At 45.4% G+C, this 21,688-nt stretch overlaps 1 protein-coding gene across 4 annotated transcripts in view; it reads right to left on the bottom strand.

The window, feature by feature from the left end:
• Nucleotides 1-13,733, bottom strand: part of LOC111143891 (ubiquitin specific peptidase 4) — a 51,561-nt gene extending 37,828 nt beyond the window's left edge. For all 4 annotated transcript variants that reach the window (XM_022497936.1, XM_022497935.1, XM_022497934.1 and 1 more), the window contains exons 1-6: nucleotides 13,599-13,733; nucleotides 10,748-10,875; nucleotides 6,831-6,961; nucleotides 5,537-5,663; nucleotides 4,326-4,471; nucleotides 4,135-4,196 (exon numbers count right to left, since the gene is read on the bottom strand). In XM_022497936.1, coding sequence (XP_022353644.1) covers nucleotides 4,135-4,196; nucleotides 4,326-4,471; nucleotides 5,537-5,663; nucleotides 6,831-6,961; nucleotides 10,748-10,875; nucleotides 13,599-13,699 — 695 coding nt within the window. In that variant the 5' untranslated portion in view covers nucleotides 13,700-13,733. The remainder of the gene's footprint in view (nucleotides 1-4,134; nucleotides 4,197-4,325; nucleotides 4,472-5,536; nucleotides 5,664-6,830; nucleotides 6,962-10,747; nucleotides 10,876-13,598) is intronic.
• Nucleotides 13,734-21,688: the final 7,955 nt, after the last annotated feature.

A 21,688-nucleotide genomic window follows, 5' to 3' on the forward strand; every position in this document is an offset into this window, starting at 1 on the left:
CTTTGATATCCATTAGTATGGTAAATGGTTTTCCACCCCCTCACTTTCAATCTAGAGGTGTCTTTGGGTCAAAAATGAGTCTTCTACAGATAGCATACTGATGGGTCTTGCTTTTTTATCCAATCTGATACCTAGTGCTTTTGACTGGGGGCACTTAGCCCATTTACATTCAGAGTAACTACTGAAAGATATGAATTTAGTGCCACTGTATTGCCTATAGTCACTATTTCTGTACACTGTCTCTGTTCCTTTCTGTTCTATGTTACTTCTGGACTCTCTCTTCACTTAAAGGATCCCCTTTAATATTTCTTGCAGGGCTGGTTCAATAATCACAAATTCTTTTAGTTTCTGTTTGTCCTGGAAGCTTTTTATCTCTCCTCCTATTTTGAATGACAATCTCGCTGGATAAAACATTCTTGGATGCATATTTTCTCATTTAGCACCCTGAATATATCATGCCAGTACTTTCTGGCTTGCCAGGTCTCTGTGGATAGGTCTGCTGCCAATCTAATGTTTCTATCCTTGGAGGTTACAGACCTCTTGTCCCGAGGTGCTTTCAGGATTTTCTCTTTGTCTCTGAGATTTGAAAGCTTCACTATTATATGTCGAGGTTGTAGACCTACTTTTATTGATTTTGAGAGGGGCTCTCTGTACCTCCTGGACTTGAATGCCTGCTTCCTTCCCTAAATGAGGGAAGTTCTCTGATATAATTGGCTCCAATATACCTTCTGCCCTCCTCTCTCTTTCCTCTTCATCTGGGATCCCAATTATTCTAATATTGTGTTGCTTTATGATATCACTTATCTCGAATTCCTTCATGATCCAGTAGTTTATCTCTCTTTTTCTCAGCTTCCTTATTCTCCATCATTTTGTCTTCTCTATCACTAATTCTTTCTTCTGCCCCATTTATCCTAGCAGTTAGAGCCTCCATTTTTTATTGCACCCCAATAATAGCCTTTTTTATTTCAATTTGGTTAGATTTTAGTTTTTATTCCTCCAGAAAGGGATTCTCTAGAGTCTTCTATGCTTTTTATAAGCCCAGCTAATATCTTTATAATCGTTACTCTGAACTCTAGTTCCAACATCTTACTTATATCCATACTGATTAGGTCCCTGTCAGTCAGTACCGCCTCTTGTTCTCTTTTTTGAGGTGAGTTTTTCCATCTTGTCATTCTGTGCAGAGAAGAATAGATGAACAAGAGAACAAAATACTAAAATGGCAATAACAGCCCCAGAGAAATATATACTAAACAAATCAGAAGAGACCCAAAATAAAAAAATAAGTAAGTAAATAAATAAAATCTTTAAAGACAGAGAGAATATAACCAGACAGGTGAACAGAGCAGAACAATACACTGGATCCTGTGTGTATTTTGGTCTGTTAGAAAACTAGATCCCAAAATTGTGAAGAAAGAAAAACTTCCACAAAAATAAAATTAAACTTAAGAACATAAATATAAAATTAAATATAAAAATTAAATATAAGAAATGTAGATAGAATAAAACTGTAAAAATAAAAATGAAAAAGGACAAAAGAAAAAAAAACAAAAACAACAAAAAAAGAAAAGAGTATAAACAGACTGGTGAATGGAACAGAGCAATATAATATATTCTGGGTGTATTTTGGTCTGTCTGTTTGAAGAAGCTACATTCCAAAACTATAAAGAAAGAAAAATTTACATATATACAAAAATGAAATAAAAACAATGAAAAGATAGAATGTAACTGTAGAGATGAAAATTTAAGACTTTTAAAAAGAGAGAGTATAATCAGGTGAACAGAACAGAGCAATACACTAGAATCTGGGTGTATTTTGGTCTGTTACAAGAAACTGCATCCCAGAACTGTACAGAAAAACTTATATATATACAAAAATAAAATGAAATACAATGAAAGGATAGACTGTAACTGTAAAAATGAAAATTAAAATTTTAAAAAAGAGTTAATAAGAAATTGGTTGAAAAATAAAGAAAAAAATTAAAATTCAAAGACTAAACAATCAGAAAAATACCATGAATTCTATACACTATTCTTCCCTATTGCTGGACTTCTGGAGTTCTCTATGATGGGTAAAAACATGGTCTGAGCTTATTAGGATATTCTTGCTGATCTTCTGGGGGAGGGGCCTGCTGAGGTGATTCTCAAGTGTCTTTTCGGGGGCAGAGCTGCATTGCCCTTGACAAGGGGCCAGGCTAAGCAAGCGGCTCCAGATTGCTCTCTGTGGCTTCTGTTCCCTGAAGGCTTTCTGCGCAGCTTTAGAGGATGAGAATGAAAACAGCAGCCTCCCAATCTCTGGCCCTGGAACAGAGCTCGGGGACCCACTCCTCTGTGTGGCCTCAAGAAAAAGCAATCACTCCTGTCTCCCAGGTCTCCAGCCGCACTCCATGCTCACCCAGCCTGGGACCAAGCATTTCTATCTCAAGCACGTGACCCTGCTTCGAGTCTCCAGAAGGGGTGGGTCTTGTGGTGGTTCAGTGGAATGCTGGGCCCCTGCTCGGAGAACAGTTGCCCAACCATGCCACAGTCTGCAGTTTATGGCAAAACCAAGCTGAAAGCCCACTCATGGGTTCAATGATAGCAGCTGGCTTCCCCACTACCATGCCTGGGAACTCTGCCACACTCAGGCACTCCTGATGTTTCTGTGACCCCAAGGATCCTGAGACCACACTGTCCCATCTAAGATTCTGCCCCTCTTTGCCACTTGAGTGCCTTTCAGGCAGGGACCTCCCTTACCGGAGCTGACTTCTAAAAGTTCTGATTTTGCACTCAGCTGCGGTATCGGTTTCCTATGTTGACTGCTGCACTCCACCCCCCGCCGCAGTTTATCTTCCCATATACTGCCTCACGTTCACTTCTCCACACCCTCTACCTTGTAGAAAGTGGTCACTTCTCTATCTGTAGAATTTCAGCAATGCTTTTCTTAGATCTCTGGTTGAGTTCGCAGGTGTTCACAATGATCTAATTAACTATCTAGCTGAATTCCTAGGACCCAATGAAACCAAGGTCTCCTACTGTGCCACCTTGGAAAGTCGCCCAGTGAAGTCTTTCTCTCATTATCATCACTTAGGCTCTGCTTCTGTCCTCTCATCTCCTGATTCTTTTGTCTCCCCCGTTCACCCTGTGATTATACGGAGTCCATCCAGATAATCCAGGATAATCTCCCCATGTCAAGACCCTTAATCACATTTTAATCACCTTGCTATGGAACCTAATATATTCATAGGTTCTGCGGATTAGGACTTAGAAATGGAGAGGTGCATTATTCTGCCTACCACAGCTATATATCATCCTGTCAGGAACTGGTGACCAGGATTTCTAAAACTGGAGTCCATGGTTAGGCTTCAGGTTATCTATAAAACCCCTGAGATTGTTGGCAAAATGTATCTTCCGACGTGTTTCTCAAGAGAGCCCATAGCTTTCGTGATTCTCAAAAGAGCTATGTATTAGCCCATTACTATCAAACAGTCACTGTCCAAGAACTGACTGAGGGAAGAGAGCAAAAACCAGCACTATGCCCATAACTATCAGAACAAAGACACAATCCTCCCCCGCCCTTCAACTGTAAGAAAAACTCATCACCACTTCTGTCTCCTCCTCAGGACATGCACAATTCCACACCACACACAAACCTCTCCAGAGACAGAGGTGCCTGGGGTCCCAGTTTAAAGGCAAAATAATCCCCCCAGTACGCAAAAAGGGTAACAATAATAGGCCTGTGGGTAAAAAGTGGTGTGGGATCAAACTTTAAGTCATATAGGACCCCATGCCTGAGCCCTCTTCTTTTCCAGCCGAGCTTCTAATCACAGGTGGAGAAAATAACAGCCCTCGGCAAAAACAAAGCTGCCTCTTGGCATGCAGCATTCCCAGATCTGGGCCCCTTCTCTTCCTTCTCTCATTCTCAAGGAGAGGAGGCTCACCACTGTGTTCACACACTCTGACAGCTTTCCTCAAACAGCTGCCCAAAATGCTGCTTACCCAAACAGACTCTGGATATGAAACAGACTCTGAATATGAAATGGATCACTTCTTCCTCTGACCCCGAAAAAATTTTACTTAGCACAAGTAAACGCCTTAGAAAATAGTGTCTCTCTTACACCTGTGTGCCCAGCCACAAGAGAGAAAATGGTCACTTACTTTGACTGCAAGGTCTGCCTTGGCCATGTGCCATCTTCATTTTGGGGCTCAATTACTAGCACCTGAGTGAAAGGGGAAACCAAATAAGGAATATGCAAAAGACCTCACTGGTGACAAGCTCAGAACCAGAAGATATCTTGGCCACACACCCTGGCAGAGCAGCCTGCTGGGCATGGCCTGAGCCCTCCTACCTGACCCTGGTAGAGCCCAGCGTCCTGGACAGTGTTGTCCAGCTTGCTCAGCTGCTCGTAGGTGTTGCTCATGTACTTGTTCCACAGCCGTGTTTCACGCTCAGCAGGGATATTGAATAGCTTCCGCATCTCCTTCTCAATGGTTGCTAGAGACGGACAGAAGGATCACTCAGGACTGAAGATCACTCAGACGGACAGAAGGATCACTCACCTCACTCCATATGCAAGGCTAGTAACAGCCGTAGCAAGCTAATGCTCATCCTCCCTCCTGTTCGGACCATCAGTCACAGGGTGCTTTGGAACGAAAGTTCCGACTGACCTCGGCCCCTCGATGATTAAGGCCAAATGTCTTCCATGGGCATCCTCCTGCGCTCACACACTTAGAAACCTTCCCTATGCTTCTCCTTCTTCAATAGGTGGGTCCCATTTACAGCACACAAGCAACACAGGAAGGTGACAAAACCTTCCTCTGAAGTTAAGATAAATGTGGTTTCGAATACCAGCCCTGCCACTTTCTCACAGAGATCTTTTTTTAAAGATTTTATTTATTTATTTGACAAAGAGACACACCAAGAGAGGGAACACAAGCAGGGGTAGTGGGAAAGGGAGAAGCAGGCTTCCAGCTGAGCGGGGAGCCCGATGTGGTTCTCAATCCCAGGACCCTGGGATCATGACCTGAGGCAAAGGCAGATGCTTAACCAACTGAGCCACCCAGGCACCCCCTCAGAGATTTTTTTTTTTTTTTTTAAGATTTTATTTATTTGACAGAGATCACAAGCAGGCAGAGAGGCAGGCAGAAACAGAGAGAGAGGAGGAAGCAGACTCCCCACTGAGCAGAGAGCCCGATGCAGGGCTCGATCCCAGGGCCCTGAGATCATGACCTGAGCCGAAGGCAGAGGCTTTAACCCACTGAACCACCCAGGCGCCCCCCAACTCAGAGGTTTCTTAATAAGTAAGTGTAACCTCCCCAAATCTGCATTTCCTCATTTTTATCACCGTATCACATATCATGGTCAGGGAGCATGTCCAAGAGTCTGTAAAACACGATTCCCAGGCCTAGCTCTCCACAAGAATCAGGTCAGGACTGGTAACCACAACCTGAGACTATGTGGGTAACAACTCTGGAGGGGGTGCCTGGCTTCACTCTCATCAGCCACAATGCTCCGCACTCTCCGCCTCCGGAAATTCGGAACAGCAGCCCAGCTACTCACCGATAGTGTCTGCCTTGCTGAAATGGCAACTCAGCACATTGGTGGGGTCACTATTCTCACAGAGCTTCAGTTCCAGCAAATAGACCTCCACCTTGCAGTGCTTGACAAAGAGGCCATGCTCCACCACCTGCAAACAAGAGGCACAGGTAAAGCAGCAGCGGTTCCACACCGGGAAGTTTGGGAAACAATAGGTTTCATCAGTGGTAAGGGGGCAGAATCCACACAATAATCACTTTCCCTAAGTGATCAGGGGATCAGGACAGATTTTTAAAGCCGCCAGTATCTATCCAAGAGTTTCAAATCTTTCTTCCCTTCACAAGAAAGAGTACCCGGGTAGAGCCAGAACCAGCTAGCTGTAACAGTGCACAACAGGGAAGTCACTGTTCATCTCTAAGTCAGAATCATGAGGTCTCCCTTGCAGGGTTTGCTGAATGAGAGGACTAGAGAATGTAGCTAAAACCCTGGGGCAGCAGAACACTCACCATATGGCAACACTGTGGGCATTAGGGGACATCTGCCAGACTGGCACACCTCCAACTTTTTGATCCCTAACCCCTCTCAGGGGCCCAGGTTTCCAGATACAGAAAGAATGTAGTTCTGGCCTCAAACAATGACTGTTAGAAGCATGGCCTCAGGACTACAGATCTTTCCTACGCAGAAAAGGGGAACTATATACCAGGGACAGTAAGAAATTTACCCAATGTCTACCTCTCAGCAAACATGTGATTCCCCCTCTGGTAGGACAAGCAAATGACTGTGGGAGTCAGGGTGGATGGTCTTCTCCTAAGTCCCATCTACCAGAGGGGTGAAGAATCTGGATTTCTACCTCATAGCCTGCTTTCCCTCAGGAGGCTATGCTTCTCTGGCTTATAAACACCTGCTTTTTGAGATATTCAACAGTGTGGCCCAAGAGTCATAAGCACAGAGGAAAAAACAGTCTCAGAAAGGTTGTAAGATAAACAAGAGGCAGTACATTACTGTATGTCCACATGACCCCAAGTAAACTTTCTCTCAAAGAGCCTTCCAGAAAGTGCTCTCATGGCACTGCTGGACACATCCCAAGCCATGGGAAGCTCTGATGTTTGGAGGCCACTCACTGTAACATCTCAGGTGAGCAGCCTCACTCACCACCACTCACGACCACAATTCCCTAAAGAGAACCAGAAAGAAGGCCTCAAATACCTCTATTCCTCCACTTAGGCACATCCAGTAACCCAGAAAACCAACACCAGTCAGTGTCCCCAGGGAGCACTTGCAGACACTGACCAGCAGCTGCAACAACTTGTGTACTCACTTTTCTGACAATGGGCTGTTGGCCTTCTACACAGCCATACCAGTTTAGTAATTTATTCCAGGCCTCTGTTGGGACCAAAACATAGTCCAATTCATCAATTAAATGTTCCTTCAAGGTCTGACTCTCAGGATCTGAAAAAAGAAAACACCTCATAACTCACTGCTCTTCTCCCCAGAAATATTTGTTTTACAGGATTCTTATGTACTTTTCAGAAAGAAAATTATTTATAGAACAGGTACAAAATTCCAAAATTCTGTCACTGGCCATAACACAGTATTCAGCCACGCCTTCATAGGAACATGTATTTCTTCTATAACGAAATGGAGTAGAGAGAATAAAAAACTCCAGTTTACATTTTCAATATGCTTCCAGATTCCACAATGAAAACTGTTAATTATGAACATTTAACATAATATTCTGCTTAGGGAAACTTCATTGAGGTCAAATATCTTCTGAAAGATTTACTAAGAAAACAACAAACACATCATTGAAGTTAACTTTATTTTACCAAGAGTCATTCAGTATTCTTAGTTTTCCACAAGCCAAGCTGAAACCCAGCTGGACAACCTCTTATGGAGGGGGGAATGTCTTTAACACCCTAATGTGCTCAACGTCCACCTCACACCCCCCACAGGCAGGCAACATGACTAGGAGTGGACGTCCACGATCTGAAACACACTCCCTCAGCTGAAGACCAAGGAACTGGATCAAGGGAAGACTGATCACCTCCCACCAACGGAGCCTCCCTGTGCCCAGCAATACCTACTCCTGCCGTAATGGTTGCAGAAGTACCCAGAGTGGTGCAACTCATCTGTAACTCGAGGCATATGATGTTAAAAACCAAAACCAAAACCATAAAAAGCATTCACAAAGTGACGGGGGCTTCCCATCACCCGCATCCCCTGGTGCCCCCCACCAGTTTTTACCCAACCCATCAGCTCTTCTGCCTTTCCTTGCAGCAAGCCTCAGACCTGACCCACCTCTGCCTTTTTCATCTGGAGGGAGAACAGGAAAGGAATTAAATAGCAGCGGAGGACAGAAATACCAAGGTGAGATGGACGATCAGATAAACATGATGGGGTATATACCTACAGCAGAACACTACTCAGCCTTCAAATGGAAGGAAATTGCAACACATGCTGCAACGATGAACCCCGAATATTATACTAAATAAAATAAGGCAGTCACAGAAAAACAAATACTAAACAATTCCACTTAAGTGAGGTGTCTAGAGTAGACAGATTCAGACACAGAAAGTAGAATGGTGGCTGCCAGGGGCTCAGAGGAAATGAGACTGGGAGTCACAGTTTAATGGGTAGGGGTTGCAGTTCTGCGTGGTCAAAATGTTCTGGAAATTGGTTGCGGAACAATGTGAATATACTTAATACTATTGAACTGCACACTTAAAAATGGTCAAGAGGATAAACTATTATGTGTATTTTACCATTAAAAGGGGGGGGGGATGCGCCTGGGTGGCTCAGTGGGTTAAAGCCTCTGCCTTCAGCTCAGGTCATGATCCCAGGGTCCTGGGATCGAGCCCCACATCGGGCTCTCTGATCAGCAGGGAGCCTGCTTCCTCCTCTCTCTGTCTGCTTCTCTGCCTACCTGTGATCTCTGTCAAATGAATAAATAAAATCTTTTTAAAAAAGGGGCGGGGGAGCCTGGATGGCTCAGTGGGTTAAAGCCTCTGCCTTCAGCTCAGGTCATGATCTCAGGGTCCTGGGATCAAGCCCCGCGTCAGGCTCTCTGCTCAACAAGGGAGTCTGCTTCCCCCCTCTCTTTCTCCCTGCCTCTCTGCCTACTTGTGATCTGTCAAATAAACAAAGAAAAAAAAAAAAAAAAAAGGATGGATGCTTCTTATTGATGAGCCAATCACTTTCCACAGCCTGTCTGGCACGATTATTAACACTAACAGCGCAGGCCTTTTCTGCTGAGGAACAGAAGGATGATCCGCTGGTATCAGTCTGCTTGAGACAAAAGCTTCCCCCTGAAACTGACACTTTTCTGACGATTTCTAAATTAAACTTCTGATTCATAAATTCAACTTTTCTCTGATTTATAAATTAAAAGTCATTGAAGTTATTCACTTCTTGTCTTTCTTGCGGATATATGCTTCTTCGTTTCTAACACTAAGCACTATGCAGATCTGGCTACACACACTGTGCCAAGCAGCAGCCAGAAATCTCTAAATGTGGTAAAAGAACAACAGCTTTCAGCATCACCAACCCCAAGTACATCATTTCCACAGGCCATTTCCCCCTCTAAGGATCCGTGATGATTTTTGCACACATCAAGCTTACACGCTCAGTGCAAATGCAGGGAATATGATTGGAATTTCCAATGCAGTTCACGACTTTCACTTGAAACAGGACCAGTCTAAAGGCATCATGCTCAAAATCACACAGAGGTTTGGGAATGAGGATTTAGTCTCTGCAAATTTCTTTCACAGAGGAGAATAAACGGGGAAAATGAGAGCACAGCTTGGCCTAAGCACAAGGATTTCATTTGATATACAGTAGAGGCAGAGGTGGGAAGCAGAAAAGGGGTGCTCTGCAGACAACGTAAGGAAGGACAGGCTAGACCCCATCCTTCCCACACTTCCAAGAGCCCTATCTAGCCAATTCCACATTCCTATGTGAAAGGTAGCTGGCTTGGGACTGAAAGGTGACTGAAAGCCTGGGAACTAAGGGGGTGATTCACCAGAGACAGGTCATTCCTGTACTGTCAATGTTCTAAGCAGGTTCTGAACAGAAAGTACTTCTTACCTCTAAGCACAAAGCAAATGTTTCAAGGAAAAGGCAGATGACATTAAATTGGGGGACCATGGAAGAAATGCTTTCCCTTAGCTGAAGGTCATCCAAATGATTTCACAAAGCTCCTCTAGCCCTTATCATTAGTATTCTTATAAGCATTAATAAATCTATTTAAAAAAAAAAAAAAAAGAGAGGCACCTGGCTGGCTCAGTCAGTAAAGCATATAACCCCTGATCTCGATGTCATGAGTTCGAGCCCCACACTGGGGTTAGAGATTCCTTTAAAAGAAGGGGGGGTGCAGGGGGAGGAAAAGTGCAAACACGCTGTTGTGCTCCCTTACGCCAACTTCATGGTGTGATGCCACCATCTGACCTACATCAGGAAACAAAGCAATGAATTATGATGTCACCTGACCTCTCCTAAAACAAGTCTCACCTGAAGCACTGCCCATTTTTTAAAAACACCCAGGTTAATGTTAAGTACTTGGATCAAACCTCATACGTGTCTGCCTTCCTACTGCTCTGATTTTGAACACAATCAACAGATCACTCTCATTCTGCTTGCATGGGAGTCTGAAGCTAAGCAGAACACAGCCTGGGAAAGGTCAACTGTCTTATCTATGCATCTACAGGTACAAGCCCAGCTCTGGTATGTCATGCATCATTTTTTCAATCACTTCTTCCAATGGGAGCTGACCGTGATAATAACTCTACTTTCCACCTCTCCTCACACATTCCTATGACAATCATCATAGGAATGCTAGATGAATGTAGACAGGTCTGCAAATTGTTCCACTGCAAAGGTAACACAGAAAATTCTGGTACCCAAATTTCAGACTCCAGATGCAGTTTTTAAAATGATAACCTATTTCTTTCCATTCCACATGCTAATCTAAAATCTGACAGCTCTAAAAAAAACTAATCCCCAAAAAGAAAAATACGAGAAGCACGCTCGTGTGTGAAGCAGTTAGTTTAGGAAAAAAGTAGCTTCATTCTTCTCAGAGGGTCTTACAAAGACTTCTGGTACAGATGCTAATCAAAGACACTTGTTTCTATCCATCACAACAGGAAAGTCAGGTTCACAACATCCATGTTACTGATAAAGGTGACCTCAGGTCACTGCCTAGGTGGGTATTTCAGTTAGAAAAGCAACAGGATACTATACCTGAAAAGAGTCCGGAGTTATCTATTGGGCCAGGAAATAGATTGTGTTCACCCACATTGTACATATCCCAGCTGTCAAAACCCACATACTTCTTCCACTGCTTGAACCACCGGCTGTCAATAAGATACCTAGAGACAGATAAAAATTTACTATACCAGAAAAACTGAGGTTATAAGTTTTTGCAGTTGCTCCTTTAATTTTTTTAATGATCTTTCCACCCAGGGAACACACATTTCCCATTCAGAAACATATTGCAAGAACAAGAGCAGGGCTAGGCCTCAGATGGCACAAAGAGCCTGGCCCAGGACAAGAGTCCATTAAGTGAAATGTTGAAAGAATGAATATAGGTGCTTGGCTGACTCAGCCAGTGGAGTGTATGTACAACTCTTGATCTCGGGGTCATTGAGTTCAAGTCCCATGTTGGGCACGGAGCTTACTTAAAAATAAATAAATATTTTTATTAAACAACAACAACAACAACTAAGACAGGAGTCTGGGTAGCGCAGTTGGTTGGGTGTCCAGCTCTTGATTTCAGCTCAGGTCATGATCTCATGGTCATGAGACCAAGCCCCATGTCGGGCTCCTCATTCAGCGTGGAGTCCGCTTGAGATTTTCTCTCTCTCTCTCCTTCTGTCTCTCCCCCCACTCACGCATTCTTACCCTCTCTCTCTCTCAATAAATAAAATCTTTAAATTAAAAAAAAAGAAAGAAAGAAAGAACAAGGGGTGCCTGGGTGGCTCAGTTAAGCATCTGACTCTTGGCCTCAGCTCAGGTCCCGACTTTAAGGTTGTGAGTTTAAGCCCAGTGTTGGGCTCTCCTCTGGCATGGAACCTACTTAATAAAAAAAAAATAATAAGGGGGCACCTTGGTGGCTCAGTGGGTTAAGCCACTGCCTTTGGCTCAGGTCATGATCCCAGGGTCCTGGGATCCAGCCCCACATGGGGCTCTCTGCTCAGCAGGGGGCCTACCCCCCCCCCCCTCCCCACGCCTACTTGTGATCGCTCGCTGTCAAATAAATAAATAAAATAAAATAAATAAATAAATAATTTTTTTTGAAAAGGAATGAATGAATAAAAGGAAATGACTGGCTTCAAAATGCTTATTTAAGTGAAGTCCTCCTATGGCTAAAATCTTGTTTGCCAATGAGCAAGTCATTAATTTCATAACGATCTTTATAGAGGTCCTTGTCCAGAACAGAAAGTTTGGTTATACTGCTCAACATGAAAAGCATTAAACTAATTCTCTCTCTGAAAATGGGATGAAAACACCATACAATTCAAGTTTTCTTTGAGTACCAAAGAAGACATTATAAAAAATGTGTACTTAAAAAAAAAAAAGGTACACACACATATAATAGTGTCTAGGTATGGTACTATACAAATATAATAGTCTCTAGTTATTCCTGATCTGGTTATATTTTTAAAGTATCCCTATGAAAAAAATGAAAAAATAAAAGAATCACTATGCTGTTTTACAACTAAGAAGTAGTAAATCTCTCTGGGGGAAAAAAGCATAACATTTATATTGGTGAGTCCTTTAAGTAATTTTTTTAAAAAATATTTTATCTATCTACTCATTTGAGAGAGTGTAGGAGAGGCAGAATGAGCGAGCACAAGCAGGGGGAGAGGCACAGGAAGAGAGGAGAAGCAGTCTGCCCGCTGAGCAGGGAGCCCCACTCGGGCCTCCATCCCAGGGCCCTGGGATCATCACCTGAGCTGAAGGCAGATGCTTAACCAACTGAGCCACCCAAGCACCCCAAGTCCTTTAAGTTTTTATAAAAAAATAAACCTCAGCAATCAGGCAGCTTCCCAGAGGCCACAGGATCCATAAGTACATCCAAACCTTTAAAAGGCTCTTTTCCCTCCAAACCCCTTGAACAATATCCTCCAAACACTTTTAGTGTGTGATCTTAGTCTATCTCAAACTTCCTCTGGTTCCTCTGAATATTCTTCATATATCACCCCTATGCAGGATAACTTCTGCTTGCCCTGCCTCTCACAGCTTGGCCAGCTGTACAGCCCTATCTGAATTCCTCCTAATCCCAATGTTTCCCTTCCCTGGTCAATTCCTCTGTTACCATAAGTGGCATTATCAACACCACCATCATTTCTTAAAAGATGGATGTTCAATCATATTGGATGCAAAGCCAAGCCCTAGCTTTCTACTCTCACATGATAATATCACCCAGGAACATCTTCACTAGTAGAAGTATTGTCTCTTCTACTAAACAATTAAGAAACCTCATGTCTCAGACTTGCTTTTCTAAACCTTGTACTTTTAATCTTTTCATCTAGGAGCTAAGCTATCCTCCTCTCCCGCTCTAAAATGCTGCTGCCACAATTATTTTTGACATTTGCTACCAAAATAACCTGGAGTTCTCAAACATTTGTCCAACTTCTGACCTTGACATCTGTTGGGCAGTTTACAAGTTACAAAAGTATCTCTTCTCCTGAACCCATAAGGTGGGGGTGCCAAATACTGCTACCCTGGCTTTAACAGTAAGGCACGGGGGTCTGGGAGGTGTGGTCGCCTTCGCTCAAGGTCACACAACGAGTCCTCGGAGGCAAAGGGCTCTTCCCATCCAGAAGGTCCCCTTAAGCACTCCCCTTCTCCCCTTCCTGCAACCCTTGCCCCCATCGGGTCCGCCCTCTGGGGCTCCGAATGGGCCAAAACAACCCTCACACTTTCCCCTAGGAGATTCTCCTGAGAGGCAGGGTTCAGGACACCCTCTCAGGGTCACTAACACCGCCCCCGCCCGGCCCCTACCCAAGCGGGAAAAGAGGGGTCCGGTCTGAGGGCCAGAGTCCCTGCCCCTGAGCCTGGGCAACGGAAACGCGGGTCCGGTGCTCACCACTGCGCCCCTCGTTGGAGTGTGGTCCTCATCAAGGCCCCGAGCTCGGATTTCTGGGTCTCCGCATCCGGTCGCTCACGACAGCCTCCACCTTCCGCCATCTCGTCCGCGGCCCCGGCCCAGCCGGCCCGGACATCCGCCTCGCGCACAGCGTGCTGTGGGCCGCGCCCACGCACGCACGCAAGCACGCACGCGCGCGCGCGCCCTAGCCCCACCTAGCGCCGCGGCCTGGAACGCCCGCCCGCCCGCCTCGCATGCACCGCCCTTCTCCCACGGGTGCGCGACCAAGCCAGGAGAGGACCGGAAGAGGAGGTGGGCGCTGGCAAATTAGCCGCCCATTCCTCCCGCCTTGTGGGCGGAGCCGCGGGGTGGTTGTTTTGCCTCCCTTTCCCCGTCTAGCCCGGCCATCTCTCTAAGCGCTTCACCACAGGCCCCTCGGCCCTTCGGGCACGCCGTCCGGGCCCGCGGTGTTAGCCTGCTCTTAGATAAACCCAGGCCAGGTACGAGAAGCCATGGAACTAGCTCTTCTTGCTTTGAGCTGGAGACCTTAGGCCAGTCGTTAGCCGCCCAAACGTGGAATCGGGGTGCCTGCCCTGGAGGCCCCACAGGGATTTGGGGGGCTGCTGGGTGCACCACCGCCGTGGGACCGGGACTCGAAGATGTGATCTAGTCATTAACACTCCTCTCAAACAGTATAGACGCCAGAATCGTAGCCCACGACTGAATTCCCCAAACCCTCCACACTGAGCTAGCTACTTGCCTTGTCAGGGAGACAAGCAGCCGCTGAGTGGCGATAGCAACAGGGGAAGGAGGTTCAGGTGTGTTCTCCACATCAGGTGCCCAAGCTGCTGCTTCATTTGTTGCAGGAACAATATGCAGTGTCCTGAAACTGTATGTTTTCCACTCGACCCTACATACAAAAAGCACAGCCCTCCTCATGGAGTGGGAAGTAAGCCCGGAGCAAGGAAGAGACCGGGCAGCTGGTCTAGCAGTTACTGCCCTCAAAAATAAGTCACAGTGTGTGACTTCAATCTAATGGGGGAAGAGATCCTCCACAAATAACCCCAGGGTCAAGCAGTGTGTAGTAGGTAAGTGCCATAAGAGTATGAACCAAAGACTGTAGACTCCCGAGCTTGTGAAAGGCAGACTTTGACTTGGTAGCATTTGAGCGTGGTTTTAAAGAAACAGAAATAAATGGTGGTGCATGCTACAGGAAGGGAAATTACAGGATCAGTTTCTGGAACAAGAAGGGCAGAATCAAAGAGTGAGGGTTAGACCAATTAACCTGGGCACAGACTACTGGAAAGAACCTTCCATCTAAAGCTAAAACAGAGGCCAGAAGGGTCACATATTCTGCCCACAGATACTGTAAAAGGTTTTGGAGCAGAGACAAAATGGCTGAGGGTGCTTCATACCCACAGTGGTGAAGCCCAGGAGAGACCTATTAAGAACCTTTAACTGGAAAGATGGCAATGAGGGAGGAGAGGAGAAACATCAGTGTTGGGGATGGAGGAGGGAGCACTAACTAGGTTAAAGCGTGGTAGGTCATTTGAGCAGATTTACTATTTTCATGTGGGGTTTTAGCTAATTGAAATTAACATGAATCGAATTTGCACTGCCTGGGACACCCCTCAGGCACCATCTGGTAACACAGGGCCTCTTGGCAGTTGGGTAGATAGGAGAAGAAAATGAAAGGAAAAGGAATTAAAACTGCCTTGAATAACTGAATAACCTTATAGCTTATAGCTGTTAATCCTCCGCAGACAAGAGTTACCACCACATGGTAATTAATTCTACATCTGAGAAGCCAACCCTGACAATCTGAGTGCCTTTCTGTGAAAGTTATCTGAAAGTGTTAAAAATGTTGTGAAGTGAGAAACACTACCTTTAGTCCTATTATTTATGGAAAAAGAAAGCTGGGTTATCGACATGACTGCAGAACCTACATTCGATGGTGTCTACTCTCTTCTTTTTTTAACAATTTCTCCTATACCATTTATGGCATGGGTCAGAGTCTTAAGGAAGTAGGACAAATCCTCAGCACCACTAGAAAAGGGGACAAAACCTAATTATAAATAAGACGACTTTGGAAAACCTTTTTAAGGCAGGATCTCTTCAGCTATTAAATGGCTGTAAAAAATCTTGCTCTAATTATAGGTAGTTCCTAAAAAATGTATATTAAGATCACAAAGTGCCAAGAGTTAAAATGCGAGGAATAAGGTGAAACTTCATAATCAAAAAATCTTTTCAAAAGGATTAAAACATGTTTAATGGGGCGCCTGGCTAGCTCAGTTGCAAGATGCATGTGACTCTTGATCTCAGGGTCATGAATTTGACCCCCATGTTGGGTACAGAGAAGACTTAAATAAATAGAAATCTTAAATTAAAAAATAGAATGCTTTTAGTGAGTTTCATTAAAATGTTAAAGATTGGGAACTGGAAACAATGAACCTCTGCCTGTGTGTTCCTGCTGTTGTGGGTGACCTGTGGGTTTGGGAGGAAATGGGGATTCAGCTCAGGAGACATCCTTGCACAAGGGCCATGTTCTCTGTTGGGCCTTTTACCCTAGGGAGAGGTGTAGGCCTAGTAGGGCACTCACTTGGCCTCATAACCAAACCCCAGAACTGAACAAGCCATGGTAGCTTGGGCCACAAGAACAGGAAGGAAAGCATGAAGGGAGCTACAGGAAACAGGTTTGACTGATTGGTCACATACTGCTTGATCTTGGACTGTGATGACCTAACTGAGAGTTTGTAATGTCTGGGTGTGTGAACTTTATGCTTTATTTGGTTCCAAATCATAAACTTCTTGCCTTGGCTGGCACTGTGGCTTGCTCTACACCTGACTGCAGTTGGCCCCTCCAAGGTCAGCAGTGGTCCACACTAGGCCAGCAGTGACAGAGCACATGTGGCAGTGTTCTCAAATATTGGGCACCTTTTGATTACAACTCTCTTCGGGGGAGAATTATTGTTATTTCCTTCTTGTCTGTGCTCCTTTAACCCAGCCAGGGGACTATGAAAAAGTAAAAGGCTCTAGAAGTACATTTCAGAAGAATTAAATAAACATCTTATCAGTGAGATTATCACCTCTGTTATAGAAGGGTTAGATGACTGGGGAAGGTGACAGGCAAAGACCGGAAGAAATCTCTGAGAGGAAGTGGGATCACCTTCAGGAAGACTCCTGCTGTTGGACAGATTCCATTCTGGTAATGCCACTGTTGGTGGCCAGCCGTGATTGGGCAGAGAGTGTGTGAGTTCCTGGGCCTCGGTGTGGCCAATGTCTTCCTCCTCTAATTCTGTTACCATCGATGTCTCCCCAATACACAAGTATTTAGCTTTTAATTTTGTTGGTTGCCCTTTGAACAGAGCAAATTCTCAACAGGCATTTCTCAGATGCATGAATATAAGAATACCAGTTACTAGTCATTTGTTCATTTGACTGGTAATCTATTACATACTGGTACTCACAGTCCCTACCCTCCTGAGATTCACAGCCAGTATGGTTGGGGAAGATGTTTTCACAAGTAATTATAGTTGGTGTGTTGTGTGACAAAGTGCTCCAGGAACATAGAGGGTGATGTTGCAAATCACTTTGCTGGGAAGGAAACCTAAGCAACTGGTATAGGGAACCAAGATGTGCTAACATTCCCCCTGGGCTTTTGGGCACGTATGATGAGTCTGCAAGGGATGCTCAGGGGACCAGGGTGTCTTTGGATTCACATACTCATGGACACAGGCATAGTTATGTGCTGGGGACAGAGGAGGCTAGGGTAACAAGTGCTTCCTCTGCAGGAAGACTCAGATGCCTCCCTGTGGAACCAGGTAGCCTGTAGGATCGTAAGACACCCTCAAGGCAGGCTACACATTCCCCTGGATACTGCTCGGACTCTAGGCACTTGGATGAAGTGGGCCTGTTTTGTGGTCTCTTACTCTGGCCTTTCTGGCTGTAATTAAACTAGGCCTGGGGAGGAGGGCATTGGGGACGAGGTGTTCTGTCTGAGAGATGATGATGGAAAGGCTGCTGGACCTCTGCCTAGCACAGCACTGTCATATCAGGTCAGTCTCAGTGCCTCTGGAGGCAACTAACAGTTGGTGATTTTTGTTTTGCTTTCCCACATGACATATCTGAAGTTGAGCTTTTTTTTTTTTAAGATTTTATTTATTTATTTGACAGAGAGAGAGCACAAGTAGGGGCTCAGTCCTGAGCTGAAGGCAGATGCTCAGCTGCTGAGCTACCCAGGCACCCCTGGAGTTGAGTTATTGATGAGGTCAAAGCTGAAGGATGTTGGGGCTCAGAGTCTGCTTCTCTGCTACTCGCAGGATTAGGCTCCAAACCCATGAGCCCTTACTCCTTAGGCAAGAACTTCTCTTGTGGGGTGCCTGGGTGGCTCAGTGGGTTAAAGCCTCTGCCTTCGGCTCAGGTCATGATCCCAGGGTCCTGGGATAGAGCCCCTCATCGGGCTCTCTGCTTGGCAGGGAGCCTGCCTACCCCCTCTCTCTGCCTGCCTCTCTGCCTACTTGTGATCTCTGTCTGTCAAATAAATTTTAAAAAATTGTTTTAAATCTTAAAAAAAAAAAAAAAAAAAAGAACTTCTCTTGTTTGTGCTCCCAGCTACCAGTTCAGCCCAACAGTGCCTGATGCAAAGCAAGTGTCTGGTAACTTGTGGGACTAGCTGGAGCGAGGCTTTATTTTTAGCGCCATCCCAGCTTTGCCACACCTCCGTGTGTGGAAGCATGTCCTTCCAGCCTATTTGTTGATTGTCAATATAATAAAAACCTACCATCTTCAGGGTTCACTGTCCATTCTATATAGATCCATGCTGCGTTCTCTTACGGAAATCTTTAGGCAGCATTTTTACTTAGTATTATCCAAAAGTTTAAACTTTTGGATAGAGAGAGATTTATTGAACTGGGGTGCCTGGGTGGCTCAGTCAGTTGAGCATCTGACTCTTGATTTCCACTTGGATCATGATCTCAGGGTCCTGGGATCAAATCCTGTGTCAGGCTCTGTAATGGGCATGGAGCCTGCTTGGGATTCTCTCTACCTCTCCCTCTCCCTCTCCCTCTTCCCCCCACCCTTCCTTTGTGCACATGCTCTCTCTGCCTCTCTCTCTTAAAAAAAAAAAAAAAAAAAAAAAAGATATAAAGCAATTTATTGAACTGATAGAGTCAGGAATACTTTTGAGAAAATCAACTTGTTTTATTTATACATTCATTTATTTTTAAAAATTTTAAAAAAGATTTTATGTATTTATTTGAGAGAGAGAGAGCATGAGCAGGGGGAGGGGCAGAGGGAGAAGAAAAGAGAGAGAAGCAGACTCCCAGTGAATGTGGAGCCTGACATGGGGCTTGATCTGAGGACCCTGGGATTATAACCTGAGCTGAAGGCAGCTGCTTAATGGCTGAGCCACCAGGTGCCTGAAGGCGCCCCTATTTTTAATTAAAAAAAAAAAAAAAAAAAGGTTTAAATGTTGTTTGCGGAACTACATTGAGACAGAATGAGGAAGTCATCTGATAAAGAGCTAACTGTAAGAAGTGTCGGTATTTTATCAGATTTTTTTTCAGTTTTATTGAGGGTTAATTGACCAATAAAACTGTAAAATATTTAAAGTGTACATAATGGTAATTTGATGGACTTCTACATAATTTTATGAGATTTAATGTTTTAAAAACAAAAAGAGAACCCAGAATTTCTGGAAGAACTCCAAAAACGAAAGCTTCCGAACCTGAGGGCCCATTTCCTTTTCGGAAGGCCTGCGGCCTGAATGCTGTTGCTGCTCCCAGAATCAAGCAATGCCCAGCAGCCGCTTTAACAGAACATGGGGACCTCAGGCGGGCTCACGGGGATTCCTCCGCTCTTACTTGCCACTTGAACTGCTGATTCACGATGGGGTGGGGCAGGTGCAGGTCAGAGCCAGCAGCGTTTTCAGGGCTGAATGATAAGGAATGTGTATGTGTAGGAGTGTGTGTTTGTCTGTGTTGGGGGGGAAATGTCCAGTTTCTTGGGGAGGAAGGGGTAGTGTTAACTGGCTTTACTCTGATTTTTCCTGAAGGAGGGAGTTGGAAATGACTTTAAGTTAAGGGAGGCAGGCCGCTTGAAGTCTTAGGAAGATACGCCAGCCAGGGGCAGCCACATTGGGAACTCCTAAGTTCCCTTCTTTTGCAACCCCAGGCGTAAACTGACAGGAAAAAAAAGTGGGCGAGTAAGAGTGAGTCACCAGGCAGCTTGGGAGGGAAGAGGTTGATTGAAGTCAGTTCGGAAAGCCCTGGGTTCCCATTTAGAGCCTAACCAGACAATATGGCCTGGGCCGTGCTGACCCTTTACAGGAAAGGGGAGAGTTGGAGCAGAAAGTCTATCCTCACATTCAGCAGGTAGGTAGCTGAGTAGGATCCTAAGTCCCCAGAATTTCCAAAGCAGCATCTCTGGGTGAGGGCCATGGAACATAAGTTTTAACAAGTATCCTGGTGATTCCTGCAGGCTCTACGCTTAGCCCCCCAGAAGAAGACCTGACACATCTCGGACACTTGGTTATGTGGCTTCAGCTCCAGCTGCCCCCACCCCCCGAAACTTGTACTTGCTGAGGAATGAGGGACACTCAGTCCACAAGCACTTGCCCCAGCAACGGTTATGAAATATCCCTTCTCACGGCCCCTTGACTCCATCCTCGTTCCCCCAGCTGTTCCTGTTAGCTGACCCAGGATTGTGAATCCATAGGCCTCCAGCCTAAGCACCCACTGGTTTATTTCTTGTCACTCTCCCCAGGTGATCTCATACTCTCCAGTGGCTACTTACTGTCCCCTGTCTAGATCTTTGTCTCCCGCCCACGCTCCTTTTTGGAGCCTCTTGTAACTACCTGCTCCAGATACCCCAACTGGACGTCTCATGCAAGATGTCTGAATCTCAACACTCTTCTCCGCAAACCTGCTTGTCCTTGCGTTGTCCAACTCAGTCGGCGATGTCCCCTTCCCACCTCCGACCCTTGCATTCTGCACTCCCAGCCTGTCCACCCTCCTCTGTCAGTTCATTCCGCCGCTGAGAGCTTCTTGACTTCGCTTCAGCTTCAGTGCCATTTCCTCCAGGAGGGAAGCATGATCCTTCCTACTGGGCCAGGCTCTCTTATTCTCTAAGTACCCTGTACTACCTTAGAACTGCACATGCTTTTAGTTAACTATATACTCATTCTGCCTTCCCGAGGACTGCATTCCTGGCAGCCAGCGGGATGCATGACACAGGACCAAATGATGAACCCACATTCTGGACTGGGAGACACTGCTAACTTGTTTTCGCACCCTTGTCTGCCCCAGCACAGCTGCATCCAAGCCGCCCAGAGACCCCCTGGGCTGTGATAGGAAGTGGCTGCAGGTCTGTCTCAGAAGATAGGCAGCGGACACAAGAGAGGGAGAGAAGTTAGATTCAAACCGCACCTGAGAGGCAGCAGCTGGCTTCCAAGATAAGCCCCTACCGTGGGCCTGGCGGTAATTGCAACCGTTAAGTGCCAAGCAGGGCGTGGTCAGAAGGCCCAGTTGTATACTCTTCTCACTCTGAATACATGAGAGGCAACAAGCAGTTAAGGGCAGCATGGGAGCAGACAGAAATAAGCCTGGGTGGCAACATGCAAAGATCTAACAAAGTAATGGGAAAAAAATTGCAAAATTGCATGGGCTTACGACCCTGTAAAGTAGGTGGGCCTGGCACTTAGAGAAGCCACAGACTCTGAATGTAAGTGGGAACCCATGGTGTTCTCTTTTCCGAATGTCATTTCCTGCCTAGCCCAATACTTAGAAAGGAGGCCTACCGCTGGGATTAGGCAATTGGCTCTTGACTTGTCTTCCTCTTTTTGGAATCTGAACTTCCCTTTTAACAGGACCTTGGGATGGCTCTACAAAATATCCTGGCAGAGGGAAAAACACTGGGACAGGAGTTAGGCTTTCCACACAGGAAAGAGTGGATTCCAGACACTGCAGACAAAACAGCAGGAAGTTCAGGCTTGACTAAAACAAAGACCAAGGGGTAGGGGCTTAAGCTCACTGCCGTGTGACAATGAGGTTCCTAGGGAAGATGTCCCTAACTGACACAGGACACACACACAG

The sequence above is a fragment of the Enhydra lutris genome, unplaced genomic scaffold (genome assembly GCF_002288905.1).
Source record: "Enhydra lutris kenyoni isolate GAN:26980312 unplaced genomic scaffold, ASM228890v2 scaffoldscaffold10, whole genome shotgun sequence".
NCBI lineage: Eukaryota > Metazoa > Chordata > Mammalia > Carnivora > Mustelidae > Enhydra > Enhydra lutris.